The sequence below is a fragment of the Cherax quadricarinatus genome, unplaced genomic scaffold, assembly GCF_038502225.1.
Source record: "Cherax quadricarinatus isolate ZL_2023a unplaced genomic scaffold, ASM3850222v1 Contig441, whole genome shotgun sequence".
In the NCBI taxonomy this organism is placed as follows: Eukaryota; Metazoa; Arthropoda; class Malacostraca; order Decapoda; family Parastacidae; genus Cherax; species Cherax quadricarinatus.
In genome coordinates, this window is record NW_027195467.1 from 96,842 (window position 1) to 112,943 (window position 16,102).

General features: G+C 40.9%; 1 protein-coding gene across 1 annotated transcript in view; it reads right to left on the minus strand.

The window, feature by feature from the left end:
• The window catches only part of LOC138851376 (keratin-associated protein 5-9-like), a 113,564-nt gene that overhangs the window by 44,909 nt on the left and 52,553 nt on the right, over positions 1–16,102 (minus strand). Inside the window, exon 3 of the mRNA XM_070080433.1 lies at positions 1,314–1,442. Coding sequence (XP_069936534.1) covers positions 1,314–1,442 — 129 coding nt within the window. The remainder of the gene's footprint in view (positions 1–1,313; positions 1,443–16,102) is intronic.

The following is a 16,102-nucleotide window of genomic DNA, read 5'->3' on the forward strand; positions in this document are numbered from 1 at the left end:
CTCGTAAAGACTCTTCACTTCTTTCAATAACCTACCTCGCATTCATTACATTTCTAACATCTGCCAAAATGCGCTTTTATGTACCCTGTCATACGTAGTTTGCAAATCCATAAATGCCACAAAAACCACTTTGCTCTTATCTAAATACTGTTCACTATGTGTTTCACAGTAAACACTTGGTCTACACACCCCCTACCTTTCGTTAAGCCTTGTTCATCTGCTATCCTGCTCTCCGTCTTACTCTTAATTCTTTCAAAAATAACTCTACCATACTCCTTTTCCAGGTATACTCAAGAGACTTATTGCCATATAATTCTTAAACACTCTTTTGTTGCCTTTGCCTTTATACAAAGGAATTTTGCATGCTCTCTGCCAATCCCTAGATACCTAACCCTCTTCCATATAGTTATTAAATGAAAACATTAACTACTCCAAAATTACATCCCTACCTACTTTTAGCATTTCTGTCATTATCCCATCAATCCCAGCTGCTTTAACCCCTTGCATTCTCCCCACTGCCCGATGCACTTCTCCTACACTCCCAAGTAGTACTTCCTCACTCCTATAAGATGTTATTCCTCCTTGCCCTTTGCAAGAAATCACGGCCTCGGTAACTTCATCAACATTTAAAGTTCCTCTATATATTCCTTCCATCTTCCTGATATCTCTAACTCTCTATTTAATATTCACCTACCCTATTTTTAATTAACAAATCGATTCATTCCCTCGGCTTTCTCAATTTATTAATTTCACTCCATTTTTTTCATATTTTTATCAAAATTTGTGAATAATATATCTCCCACTCTCTTATTTGCTCTCTTTTTACACTGCTTCCCCACTCTCTTAACCTCTCCTATTCTCTCCATATTCTCCTTCCTCCTTGCATCACTTTTACATTGTAGAAACATCTCAAATGCTCACTTTTGCTTCCTTACTATTCTCTTTACATAATAATTCCACCAATCACTCTTCTTCCCTATTGCACCCACTTTCCTGTAACCACAAACTTCTGCTGAACACTCTAACACAATTTTAAATCTACAGCATACATCTTCCACCCTATTGCCTATACTCTCACTATCCTATTTGTCCTCCAACAGTTGGTTAGATCTTATCCTAACTGCCTCCTCCTTTAGTTTATAAACCTTCACCTTTCTCTTACTTGCTGCTTCTATTTTCCTTGAGTCCCATCTACCTATTCAATAAAATATATAAAAAAAAATTTTCTTGTGTGTATTATATTAGTTGTAAAATTAAGATGAGGAAAAATAACATTTTAAAATCAGGTAATTTTAATTTTTTAAATAACTAACCTTGAGGGTAACAACATGAGCAGGATCCTGGTGAACAACTTCCAACAGTAACTTCACCAGTCTCGCAGCTACTTCTACACGCACCAGCGACGTTTTGATACATGCATTCTGAGTTATATGCTCCACAATCTGTTAAGGAAACATTGATCAGGTAAATAGTATTCAAACAGTTGTAAAAATTATTTTTAACAGGTATGTGTCAACACATGTCCATAAAAGACATCCCTAGGCATTTTCTGATCCACCAATGGAAGAACAAACGATATTCCTGTAGACCTTATGTTATTTCCTGACATCCTGAGAATTCCCTACATTAGACTGTGTGATCTAGTGGTCAAAAGCGTCAGGAGTTTTCTCTCACAATGAGGCAAGCCAAAACAGCACGGGTTCGTCTACTTGGCTAGTTCGGTATTGTTATTGATCAATACCACTTGTACCGTGGGTACAATATATATATATATATATATATATATATATATATATATATATATATATATATATATATATATATATATATATATATATATATATATATATATATATATATATATGTATATATATGCTGGTTTGCTGGTTTCTTTTTGTGTCTCATAAACACGCTAGATAACAGGGATATCTTGCTACTCCTACTTACACTTTGGTCACACTTCACAGACACGCACATGCATATATATATACATACATCTAGGTTTTTCTCCTTTTTCTAAATAGCTCTTGTTCTTCTTTATTTCTTCTATTGTCCATGGAGAAGTGGAAAAGAATCTTTCCTCCGTAAGCCATGCGTGTCGTATGAGGCGACTAAAATGCCGGGAGCAATGGGCTAGTAACCCCTTCTCCTGTAGAAACTTAATAAAAAAGAGAAGAAGAAAAACTTTATAAAACTGGGATGCTTAAATGTGCGTGGATGTAGTGCGGATGACAAGAAACAGATGATTGCTGATGTTATGAATGAAAAGAAGTTGTATGTCCTGGCCCTAATCGAAACAAAGCTGAAGGGGGTAGGAGAGTTTCAGTGGGGGGAAATAAATGGGATTAAATCTGGAGTATCTGAGAGAGTTAGAGCAAAGGAAGGCGTAGCAGTAATGTTAAATGATCAGTTATGGAAGGAGAAAAGAGAATATGAATGTGTAAATTCAAGAATTATGTGAGAAGTGGGTCATAATAAGCGTGTATGCACCTGGAGAAGAGAGGAATGCAGAGGAGAGAGAGAGATTTTGGAAGATGTTAAGTGAATGTATAGGAGCCTTTGAACCAAGTGAGAGAGTAATTGTGGTAGGGGACCTGAATGCTAAAGTAGGAGAAACTTTTAGAGAGGGTGTGGTAGGTAAGTTTGGGGTGCCAGGTGTAAATGATAATGGTAGCCCTTTGATTGAACTTTGCATAGAAAGGGGTTTAGTTATAGGTAATACATATTTTAAGAAAAAGAGGATAAATAAGTATACAAGATATGATGTAGGGCGAAATGACAGTAGTTTGTTGGATTATGTATTGGTCGATAAAAGACTGTTGAGTAGACTTCAGGATGTACATGTTTATAGAGGGGCCACAGATATATCAGATCACTTTCTAGTTGTAGCTCCACTGAGAGTAAAAGGTAGATGGGATACAAGGAGAATAGAAGCATCAGGGAAGAGAGAGGTGAAGGTTTATAAACCAGAAGAGGAGGCAGTTAGGGTAAGATATAAACAGCTATTGGAGGATAGATGGGCTAATGAGAACATAGGCAATGGGGTCGAAGAGGTATGGGGTAGGTTTAAAAATGTAGTTTTAGAGTGTTCAGCAGAAGTTTGTGGTTACAGGAAAGTGGGTGCGGGAGGGAAGAGGAGCGATTGATAGAATGATAATGTAAAGAGAGTAGTAAGGGAGAAAAAGTTAGCATATGAGAAGTTTTTACAAAGTAGAAGTAATGCAAGGAGGGAAGAGTATATGGAGAAAAAGAGAGTGGTTAAGAGAGTAGTGAAGCAATGTAAAAAGAGAGCAAATGAGAGAGTGGGGGAGATGTTATCAACAAATTTTGTTGAAAATAAGAAAAAATTTTGGAGTGAGATTAACAAGTTAAGAAAGCCTAGAGAACAAATGGATTTGTCAGTTAAAAATAGGAGAGGAGAGTTATTAAATGGAGAGTTAGAGGTATTGGGAAGATGGAGGGAATATTTTCAGGAATTGTTAAATGTTGATGAAGATAGGGAAGCTGTGATTTCGTGTATAGGACAAGGAAGAATAACATCTTATAGGAGTGAGGAAGAGCCAGTTGTGAGTGTGGGGGAAGTTCGTGAGGCAGTAGGTAAAATGAAAAGGGGTAAGGCAGCCGGGATTGATGGGATAAAGAGAGAAATGTTAAAAGCAGGTGGGGATATAGTTTTGGAGTGGTTGGTGCAATTATGTAATAAATGTATGGAAGAGGGAAAGGTACCTAGGGATTGGCAGAGAGCATGCATAGTTCCTTTGTATAAAGGCAAAGGGGATAAAAGAGAGTGCAAAAATTATGGAAAAGGCGTATGACAGGGTGGATAGGGGGGCAATGTGGCAGATGTTGCAAGTGTATGGTGTAGGAGGTAGGTTACTGAAAGCAGTGAAGAGTTTTTACGAGGATAGTGAGGCTCAAGTTAGAGTATGTAGGAAAGAGGGAAATTTTTTCCCAGTAAAAGTAGGCCTTAGACAAGGATGTGTGATGTCACCGTGGTTGTTTAATATATTTATAGATGGGGTTGTAAGAGAAGTAAATGCGAGGGTCTTGGCAAGAGGCGTGGAGTTAAAAGATAAAGAATCACACACAAAGTGGGAGTTGTCACAGCTGCTCTTTGCTGATGACACTGTGCTCTTGGGAGATTCTGAAGAGAAGTTGCAGAGATTGGTGGATGAATTTGGTAGGGTGTGCAAAAGAAGAAAATTAAAGGTGAATACAGGAAAGAGTAAGGTTATGAGGATAACAAAAAGATTAGGTGATGAAAGATTGAATATCAGATTGGAGGGAGAGAGTATGGAGGAGGTGAACGTATTCAGATATTTGGGAGTGGACGTGTCAGCGGATGGGTCTATGAAAGATGAGGTGAATCATAGAATTGATGAGGGAAAAAGAGTGAGTGGTGCACTTAGGAGTCTGTGGAGACAAAGAACTTTGTCCTTGGAGGCAAAGAGGGGAATGTATGAGAGTATAGTTTTACCAACGCTCTTATATGGGTGTGAAGCGTGGGTGATGAATGTTGCAGCGAGGAGAAGGCTGGAGGCAGTGGAGATGTCATGTCTGAGGGCAATGTGTGGTGTGAATATAATGCAGAGAATTCGTAGTTTGGAAGTTAGGAGGAGGTGCGGGATTACCAAAACTGTTGTCCAGAGGGCTGAGGAAGGGTTGTTGAGGTGGTTCGGACATGTAGAGAGAATGGAGCGAAACAGAATGACTTCAAGAGTGTATCAGTCTGTAGTGGAAGGAAGGCGGGGTAGGGGTCGGCCTAGGAAGGGTTGGAGGGAGGGGGTAAAGGAGGTTTTGTGTGCGAGGGGCTTGGACTTCCAGCAGGCATGCGTGAGCGTGTTTGATAGGAGTGAATGGAGACAAATGGTTTTTAATACTTGACGTGCTGTTGGAGTGTGAGCAAAGTAACATTTATGAAGGGATTCAGGGAAACCGGCAGGCCGGACTTGAGTTCTGGAGATGGGAAGTACAGTGCCTGCACTCTGAAGGAGGGGTGTTAATGTTGCAGTTTTAAAAACTGTAGTGTAAAGCACCCTTCTGGCAAGACAGTGATGGAGTGAATGATGGTGAAAGTTTTTCTTTTTCGGGCCACCCTGCCTTGGTGGGAATCGGCCGGTGTGATAATAAATAAATAATAAATAAGTCTGCTGAGTATACCTGGTAAAGTGTACGGTAGAGTTATTATTGAAAGAATTAAGAGTAAGACGGAGAATAGGATAGCAGATGAACAAAGAGGCTTTAGGAAAGGTAGGGGGTGTGTGGACCAGGTGTTTACAGTGAAACTTATAAGTGAACAGTATTTAGATAAGGCTAAAGAGGTCTTTGTGGCATTTATGGATTTGGAAAAGGAGTATGACAGGGTGGATAGGGGGGCAATGTGGCAGATGTTGCCAGTGTATGGTGTAGGAGGTAGGTTACTGAAAGCAGTGAAGAGTTTTTACGAGGATAGTGAGGCTCAAGTTAGAGTATGTAGGAAAGAGGGAAATTATTTCCCAGTAAAAGTAGGCCTTAGACAAGGATGTGTGATGTCACCGTGGTTGTTTAATATATTTATAGATGGGGTTGTAAGAGAAGTAAATGCGAGGGTCTTGACAAGAGGCGTGGAGTTAAAAGATAAAGAATCACACACAAAGTGGGAGTTGTTACAGCTGCTCTTTGCTGATGACACTGTGCTCTTGGGAGATTCTGAAGAGAAGTTGCAGAGATTGGTGGATGAATTTGGTAGGGTGTGCAAAAGAAGAAAATTAAAGGTGAATACAGGAAAGAGTAAGGTTATGAGGATAACAAAAAGATTAGGTGATGAAAGATTGAATATCAGATTGGAGGGAGAGAGTATGGAGGAGGTGAATGTATTCAGATATTTGGGAGTGGACGTGTCAGCAGATGGGTCTATGAAAGATGAGGTGAATCATAGAATTGATGAGGGAAAAAGAGTGAGTGGTGCACTTAGGAGTCTGTGGAGACAAAGAACTTTGTCCTTGGAGGCAAAGAGGGGAATGTATGAGAGTATAGTTTTACCAACGCTCTTATATGGGTGTGAAGCATGGGTGATGAATGTTGCAGCGAGGAGAAGGCTGGAGGCAGTGGAGATGTCATGTCTGAGGGCAATGTGTGGTGTGAATATAATGCAGAGAATTCGTAGTTTGGAAGTTAGGAGGAGGTGCAGGATTACCAAAACTGTTGTCCAGAGGGCTGAGGAAGGGTTGTTGAGGTGGTTCGGACATGTAGAGAGAATGGAGCGAAACAGTATGACTTCAAGAGTGTATCAGTCTGAAGTGGAAGGAAGGCGGGGTAGGGGTCGGCCAAGGAAAGGTTGGAGAGAGGGGGTAAAGGACGTTTTGTGTGCGAGGGGCTTGGACTTCCAGCAGGTATGCGTGAGCGTGTTTGATAGGAGTGAATGGAGACGAATGGTTTTTAATACTTGACGTGCTGTTGGAGTGTGAGCAAAGTAACATTTATGAAGGGGTTCAGGGAAAGCGGCAGGCCGGACTTGAGTCCTGGAGATGGGAAGTACAGTGCCTGCACTCTGAAGGAGGGGTGTTAATGTTGCAGTTTAAAAGCTGTAGTGTAAAGCACCCTTCTGGCAAGACAGTGATGGAGTGAATGATGGTGAAAGTTTTTCTTTTTCGGGCCACCCTGCCTTGGTGGGAATCGGCCAGTGTGATAATAATAATAATAAATATATATATATATATATATATATATATATATATATATATATATATATATATATATATATATATATATATATATATATATATATATATATATATATATATATATATATATATATATATATATATATATATATATATATATATATATATATATGTATATATATATATATATATATATATATGTCGTATAGGCAGAACTTATAAATACGCTCATCTTGCCATATAGGACAATGAAAATTTGTGTATGCAATATATATATATATATATATATATATATATATATATATATATATATATGTATATATATATATATATATATATATATATATATATATATATATATATATATATATATATATATATATATATATATATATATATATATATATATATATATATATACATATATATATATATATATATATATATATATATATATATATATATATATATATATATATATATATATATATATATATATATATATATATATATATATACATACATCTAGGTTTTTCTCCTTTTTCTACATAGCTCTTGTTCCTCTTTATTTCTTCTATTGTCTATGGGGAAGTGGAAAAGAATCTTTCCTCCGTAAGCCATGCGTGTCGTATGAGGCGACTAAAATGCCGGGAGCAATGGGCTAGTAACCCCTTCTCCTGTAGACATTTACTAAAAAAGAGAAGAAGAAAAACTTTATGAAACTGGGATGCTTGAATGTGCGTGGATGTAGTGTGGATGACAAGAAACAGATGATTGCTGATGTTATGAATGACAAGAAGTTGGATGTCCTGGCCCTAAGTGAAACAAAGCAGAAGGGGGTAGGTGAGTTTCGGTGGGGGGAAATAAATGGGATTAAATCTGGAGTATCTGAGAGAGTTAGAGCAAAGGAAGGGGTAGTAGTAATGTTGAATGATCAGTTATGGAAGGAGAAAAGAGAATATGAATGTGTAAATGCAAGAATTATGTGGATTAAAGTAAAGGTTGGATGCGAGAAGTGGGTCATAATAAGCGTGTATGCACCTGGAGAAGAGAGGAATGCAGAGGAGAGAGAGAGATTTTGGGAGATGTTAAGTGAATATATAGGAGCCTTTGAGCCAAGTGAGAGAGTAATTGTGGTAGGGGACCTGAATGCTAAAGTAGGAGAAACTTTTAGAGAGGGTGTGGTAGGTAAGTTTGGGGTGCCATGTGTAAATGATAATGGGAGCCCTTTGATTGAACTTTGTATAGAAAGGGGTTTAGTTATGGGTAATACATATTTTAAGAAAAAGAGGATAAATAAGTATAGAAGACATAATGTAGGGCGAACTGACAGTAGTTTGTTGGATTATGTATTGGTGGATAAAAGACTGTTGAGTAGACTTCAGGATGTACATGTTTATAGAGGAGCCACTGATATATCAGATCACTTTCTAGTTGTAGCTACACTGAGAGTAAAAGGTAGATGGGATACAAGGAGAATAGAAGCATCAGGGAAGAGAGAGGTGAAGGTTTATAAACTAAAAGAGGAGGCAGTTAGGGAAAGATAAAACAGCTGTTGGAGGATAGATGGGCTAATGAGAACATAGGCAATGTAGTGTTAGAGTGTTCAGCAGAAGTTTGTGGTTATAGGAAAGTGGGTGCGGGAGGGAAGAGGAGCGATTGGTGGAATGATGATGTAAAGAGAGTAGTAAGGGAGAAAAAGTTAGCATATGAGAAGTTTTTACAAAGTAGAAGTGATGCAAGGAGGGAAGAGTATAGTGGGAAAAGAGAGAGGTTAAGAGAGTGGTGAAGCAATGTAAAAAGAGAGCAAATGAAAGAGTGGGTGAGATGTTATCAACAAATTTTGTTGAAAATAAGAAAAAGCTTTGGAGTGAGATTAACAAGTTAAGGATGCCTAGAGAACAAATGGATTTGTCAGTTAAAAATAGGAGAGGAGAGTTATTAAATGGAGAGTTAGAGGTATTGGGAAGATAGAGGGAATATTTTGAGGAATTGTTAAATGTTGATGAAGATAGGGAAGCTGTGATTTCGTGCATAGGGCAAGGAGGAATAACATCTTGTAGGAGTGAGGAAGAGCCAGTTGTGAGTGTGGGGGAAGTTCGTGAGGCAGTAGGTAAAATGAAAGGGGGTAAGGCAGCCGGGATTGATGGGATAAAGATAAAAATGTTAAAAGCAGGTGGGGATATAGTTTTGGAGTGGTTGGTGCAATTATTTAATAAATGTATGGAAGAGGGTAAGGTACCTAGAGATTGGCAGAGAGCATGCACAGTTCCTTTGTATAAAGGCAAAAGGGACAAAAGAGAGTGCAAAAATTAGAGAGGGATAAGTCTGTTGAGTTTACCTGGTAAAGTGTATGGTAGAGTTATTATTGAAAGAATTAAGTGTAAGACGGAGAATAGGATAGCAGATGAACAAGGAGGCTTTAGGAAAGGTAGGGGGTGTGTGGACCAGGTGTTTACAGTGAAACATGTAAGTGAACAGTATTTAGATAGGCTAAAGAGGTCTTTGTGGCATTTATGGATTTGGAAAAGGCATATGACAGGGTGGATAGTGGGGCAATGTGGCAGATGTTGCAAGTGTATGGTGTAGGAGGTAGCTTACTGAAAGCAGTGAAAAGTTTTTACGAGGATAGTGAGGCTCAAGTTAGAGTATGTAGGAAAGAGGAAAATTATTTCCCAGTAAAAGTAGGCCTTAGACAAGGATGTGTGATGTCACCGTGGTTGTTTAATATATTTATAGATGGGGTTGTAAGAGAAGTAAATGCTAGGGTCTTGACAAGAGGCGTGGAGTTAAAAGATAAACAATCACACATAAAGTGGGAGTTGTTACAGCTGCTCTTTGCTGATGACACTGTGCTCTTGAGAGATTCTGAAGAGAAGTTGCAGAGATTGGTGGATGAATTTGGTAGGGTGTGGAATAGAAGAAAATTAAAAGTGAATACAGGAAAGAGTAAGGTTATGAGGATAACAAAAAGATTAGGTGATGAAAGATTGGATATCAGATTGGAGGGAGAGAGTATGGAGGAGGTGAATGTATTCAGATATTTGAGAGTGGACGTGTCAGTGGATGGGTCTATGAAGGATGAGGTGAATCATAGAATTGATGAGGGGAAAAGGGTGAGTGGTGCACTTAGGAGTCTGTGGAGACAAAGAACTTTGTCCTTGGAGGCAAAGAGGGGAATGTATGAGAGTATAGTTTTACCAACGCTCTTATATGGGTGTGAAGCATGGGTGATGAATGTTGCAGCGAGGAGAAGGCTGGAGGCAGTGGAGATGTCATGTCTGAGGGCAATGTGTGGTGTGAATATAATGCAGAGAATTCGTAGTTTGGAAGTTAGGAGGAGGTGCAGGATTACCAAAACTGTTGTCCAGAGGGCTGAGGAAGGGTTGTTGAGGTGGTTCGGACATGTAGAGAGAATGGAGCGAAACAGAATGACTTCAAGAGTGTATCAGTCTGAAGTGGAAGGAAGGCAGGGTAGGGGTCGACCTAGGAAAGGTTGGAGGGAGGGGGTAAAGGAGGTTTTGTGTGCGAGGGGCTTGGACTTCCAGCAGGCATGCGTGAGCGTGTTTGATAGGAGTGAATGGAGACGAATGGTTTTTAATACTTGACGTGCTGTTGGAGTGTGAGCAAAGTAACATTTATGAAGGGGTTCAGGGAAAGCGGCAGGCCGGACTTGAGTCCTGGAGATGGGAAGTACAGTGCCTGCACTCTGAAGGAGGGGTGTTAATGTTGCAGTTTAAAAACTGTAGTGTAAAGCACCCTTCTGCAAGAGAGTGATGAAGTGAATGATGGTGAAAGTTTTTCCTTTTCGGGCCACCCTGCCTGGGTGGGAATCGGTCGGTGTGATAATAATAAAAAAAAATATGTATATATATATATATATATATATATATATATATATATATATATATATATATATATATATATATATATATATATATATATATATATATATATATATATGTATATATATTGCATTTAGCGGAAATCTTCATTTAATCTATGGAAACTGGGCAGTTGCCTGACACGTGGAAGACAGCAGTGTCATTAACTTGTATAGTATGTAAAGTCATGGAAAAGATTATGAGGAAAAGAGTTGTGGAAAACATTGAACAGACCGAGTTCTATGATAAGGTGACAGGAGAGAGAGGGATGGGTAGATTTCATCTTTTTGGACTGCAAGAAGGCTTTTGACACAGTACCAAACAAGAGACTGGTGCAAAAATTAGAGGAGCAGACAGGAGTAATAGGGAAAGTATTGCAATGGATCAGGGACTATCTGACTGGAAGGAAACAACGAATGTTGGTCCGTGATGAAGTGTCAGAGTGGAAGCACGTGTAAAGTGGTGTTCCACAAGGGTCAGTCTTAGGTCCGGTGCTGTTTCTTGTATATGTGAATGAGATGGTGGAAGGAATAGATTCAGAAGTGTTACTGTTCGCTGATGATATGAAACTGATGAGAAGAATACAAGTGGAAGAGGATCAGTTAAGATTACAAGGGGAACTAGAGAGACTAAAGTCTGGTCCGACAAATTGCTCCTGGAGTTTAACCCCAATAAGTGTAAAGTGATGAAGACTGGGGAAAGACACAGAAGACATCAGATGGAGTACAGGTTAGGAAATCAAAAGCTGAAAATCAAAAGCTGAAAAGGATCTTGGGGTAAGCATTATATCGAACATGTCCACTGAGGCATTTATCAATTAAATAACTGCTGAAGCATATGGGAGATTGGCAAACCTGAGATTGGCATTTAGACATCTGAGTAAGGAGTCAATCACGACACTGTACACTGTCTACGTCAATCCTATACTGGAATATGCAGAGCCAGTATGCAACTCTCACTTAGTCAAACACGTCACGAAACTGGAGAAAGTACAAAAATTTGCAACACGATTAGTCCCGGAATTGAGGGGTATGTTTTATGAGAAGAGGTTAAGGGAACTCAACCCGATGACACTAGAGGATAGGAGTGATAGGGGGAACATGATAACAACGTATAAAATACTGAGAGGAATTGACAAGGTGGACAGTGCTCGAATGTTTCAGAGATGGGATACAGGAGCAAGGGGACACAATTGGAAGCTGAAAACCCAGAGGAGCCATAGGGATGATAGGATATATTTCTTTAGCCTTAGAGTTGTCAGGAAGTGGAATAATCAGGAGAGTGAAATAGCTTTAAGAAGAAGTATGATAAAGCTCAAGGTGCAGGAACAGAGTGAATAAGTGTCGACCAGTGAAGAGGCGTGGCCAGGAGCTATGAATCAACACTTGCAACCACATACACAAACCAGTACACACAAATCCACAGACTTACACACACACACACACAAACACATATATATATACACACACACACACACACACACACACACACACACACACACACACACACACACACACACAAATATAAACACACACACACACACACACACACACACACACACACACACACACACACACACACACACACACACACACACACACACACACACACACACACACACACACACACACACACACACACACACACACACACACACACACACACACACACACACACAGAAGGCAAGAACATTTCAATGGAAGGAAATAAAACACCTCAGAGGATGCAAATGGAGACTCAATGGGACTGAGGGACAAACAGGGTGTTACGCAGAAATGTGCGATACCTGGGGGCTTGAGCTTTGTCTAAGGGCAAAGGTAAAAGTTACACACATCTCAAGCATAAACAGGCCACCCAGGGCTATCCCAGTCAAAACAGAAGGTGCTAAACCAGTATGTGTTACTTCAATGGGTTGGTTAGCAGAGGGTTAGGCAAAAATCCCAGTTAGGAAAATATATCTATTTATTCAACATAACACTATATACACACTCTAGAAACATCTTAATCCTAAACGCCCAAATGAGGGTACACAAGAAACAGCTGGCTGGAGGTCCAGCCACCATAACCACTAGGCCTATTCAGCGCCAGGCCGTCACTACTCCACTACAAACCCCATTTCTTATTTCCTCACTCATCCCACAGTACCCTGACCATGTCAGAGCCTAGGTGGGCATACAGGTAAGCCATAGAAGAGCCTATGGTTTGAATTGGCTAAACAAAAGGAGTACACAACTACAAACTTAGCTTAAACACACAGCATCTCCGACGCCAGCCTACACACCATGCTGACCCCACATGACTACCCCGGCCACGCTTACTCCGCATACCCAAACACACTTGGAAAATAACTACCTAGAAGGATTTCTTTATAATTACAGTTAGAGTACTTTACAGTGCCCCCAAATGCACATTATGAATTATAAAATTATTCTTTACAATTATAACATTCATACTATTATGGCACACTTCTCCATTACATGTACATTACGATGTCATACAGAACCCTGCATAACACAGGGGTACCAGAGTGTATACCTCGATCATGACAAAACTCAAGAAGAAAGGACTACACTAAAAGAGAGGGTACAGAGATGCAAGGAGGAACGAGAGGCAATGATGAAGATGAGCAGGACCCAGACACAGGAGGAAGGGCAAACACACCCCGCAGATTCTCCTACTAATAGACTCCAACCGCGACAAACCCAGCGCAACTGAGCAACCCAAACCACAACCCACTCACTGTTTCCTCTTCCAGCAACACCCACATCACAAACCTCAACCCATTCTGACCCGACCCCCGTCATCACAAACCCCACCTACACCACAGCCCCCCATAGGCCCCCACCAAGGCTCTCGCTCCCCCAACCCCAATATTCTTGCGGTATCACAGTGATAGAAAAGAAGCTGAAAGTTTGGTACACAAACGTGCACTGAATAACAAATAAACATGAGGAGTGGCACGAAAGAATCAGAGAGAAATCCCCAGACGTCACAGCAGTCACAGAAACAAAACTCGCTGAGACAACAACAGACGCAATCTTCCCACTGGGATATCAGATCCCGAGAAAAGATAGAAGGGGTAGAGGGCGAGGAGGTGTTGCACTGCTCATAAAACACCGATGGGGATTTGAGGAAATGGAAGGTATGGACGTGATTGGAGAAAGAGACTACACAGTAGGTACAATTCAGTCTGGAGAACATAAAGTAGTCATTGGAGTGATGTATTACCCACCACAGAACTGTAGGAGGCCAAGAGAGGAGTACGAAGAGAACAACAGGGCGATGGTGGACACACTGGCTGAGGTGGCAAGAAGAGCTCACTCGAGCAGAGCAAAGTTACTGGTAATGGGCGATTTCAACCACAGGGAAATCGACTGGGAAAACCTGGAGCCACATGGGGGTCCCGAAACATAGACAGCCAAGATGATGGACGTGGTACTTGAAAACCTCATGCATCAGCATGTCAGGGACACTACCAGAGAGAGAGGGGAAGATGAGCCAGCAAGACTGGATCTTGTGTTCACCCTAGCAGTTCAGACATTGAAGACATCACTTACGAGAGGCCACTTGGAGCTAGCGATCACGTGGTTCTGAGTTTTGATTATATAGTAGAGTTACAAGTGGAGAAGGTAACAGGAATTGAATGGGAAAAGCCAAACTACAAAAGGGAGGACTACACAGGTATGAGGAACTTCCTGCAGGGGGTTCAGTGGGAAAGAGAACTGGTAGGAAAATCAGTAAACGAGATTATGGAATATGTAGCAACAAAGTGTAAGGAGGCAGAAGAAAGGTTTGTTTCCAAGGGAAACATAAATAATAGGAAGACCAAAGCGAGTCCTTGGTTTGCCCGAAGGTGTAGGGAGGCAAAAACTAAGTGCAACAGAGAATGGAAAGGTACAGGAGGCATAGGACCCAGGAAAATAAGGAGATTAGTAGAAGAGCCAGAAACGAGTATGCACAGATAAGGAGGGAGGCCCAGCGAAAGTACAAAAATGACATAGCATCGAAAGTCAAGTCTGACCAGAAACTGTTGTATAGCCACATTAGGAGGAAGACAGCAGTCAAGGACCAGGTGATAAGACTGAGGAAAGAAGGTGGAGAACTCACAAGAAACGATCAAGAGGTATGTGAGGAGCTCAACATGACATTTAAGGAAGTATTTACAGTGGAGACAGGGAGGCCTCTTGGGGGACAGACCAGATGGGGACACCAGCAAGGAATATACCAACAAGTGTTGGATGACATACATACAGATGAGGAGGAGGTGAAGAAGCTGCTAAGGGACATCGATACCTCAAAGGCAATGGGACCGGACAACATCTCCCTGTGGGTCCTTAGAGAGGGAGCGGATATGTTGTGCGTGCCACTTACCACAATCTTCAACACGTCCCCGGAATCTGGGCAACTACCTGAGATATGGAAGATGGCAAACGTAGTTCCCATTATTAAAAAAGGAGACAGAAAAGAGGAACTAAACTATAGACCTGTGTTACTGACGTGTATAGTATGCAAAGTTATGGAGAAGATTATCAGGAGGAGAGTGGTGGAGCACCTGGAATGGAACAAGAGTATAAACGCCAACCAGCATGGATTCATGGATGGAAAATCATTTGTCACAAACTTTATAGAGTTTTATGATAAAGTAACAGAAGACACGAGAGAAAGGGATGCGTTGATTGCATCTTCTTCGACTGCAAGAAGGCCTCTGACACAGTTCCTCACAAGAGATTAGTACAGAAACTAGAGGATCAGGCGCATGTAACAGGAAGGGCACTGCAATGGATCAGAGAATACCTGACAGGGAGGTAACAACGAGTCATGGTACGTAATGATGTATCACAGTGGGCACCTGTGAGGAGTGGGGTCCCACAGGGGTCGGTCCTAGTACCAGTGCTATTTTTGGTATATGTGAACGACATGATGGAAGGGTTAGACTCAGAAGTGTCCCTGTTTGCAGACGATGTGAAGTTAATGAGGAGAATTAAATCAGATGAGGACTGGGCAGGACTTCAAAGAGATCTGGACAGACTGGACACATGGTCCAGCAACTGGCTTCTCAAATTTAATCCCGCCAAATGCAAAGTCATGAAGGTAGGGGAAGGGCACAGAAGACCGCAGACAGAGTATAGGCTAGGTGGCCAAAGACTGCAAACCTCGCTCAAGAAGAAAGATCTTGGAGTGAGTATAACACCGTGCATGTCTCCGGAAGCACATATCAACCAGGTAACTACTGCAGCATATGGGCGCCTGGCAAACCTGAGAACAGTGTTCCGATACCTTAATAAGGAATCGTTCAAGACACTGTACACCGTGTACATCAGGCCCATTCTGGAGTATACAGCACCTGTTTGGAACCCGCAGTTGATAAAGCACTTCAAGAAACTAGAGACAGTGCAAAGATTTGCGACAAGGTTAGTTCCAGAGCTAAGGGGAATATCCTATGAAGAAAGGTTAAGGGAAATCGGCCTGGCGACACTAGAGGCTAGGAGGGTCAGGGGAGACATGATAACGACATATAAAATATTGTGCAGAATAGACAAGGTGGACAAAGACAAG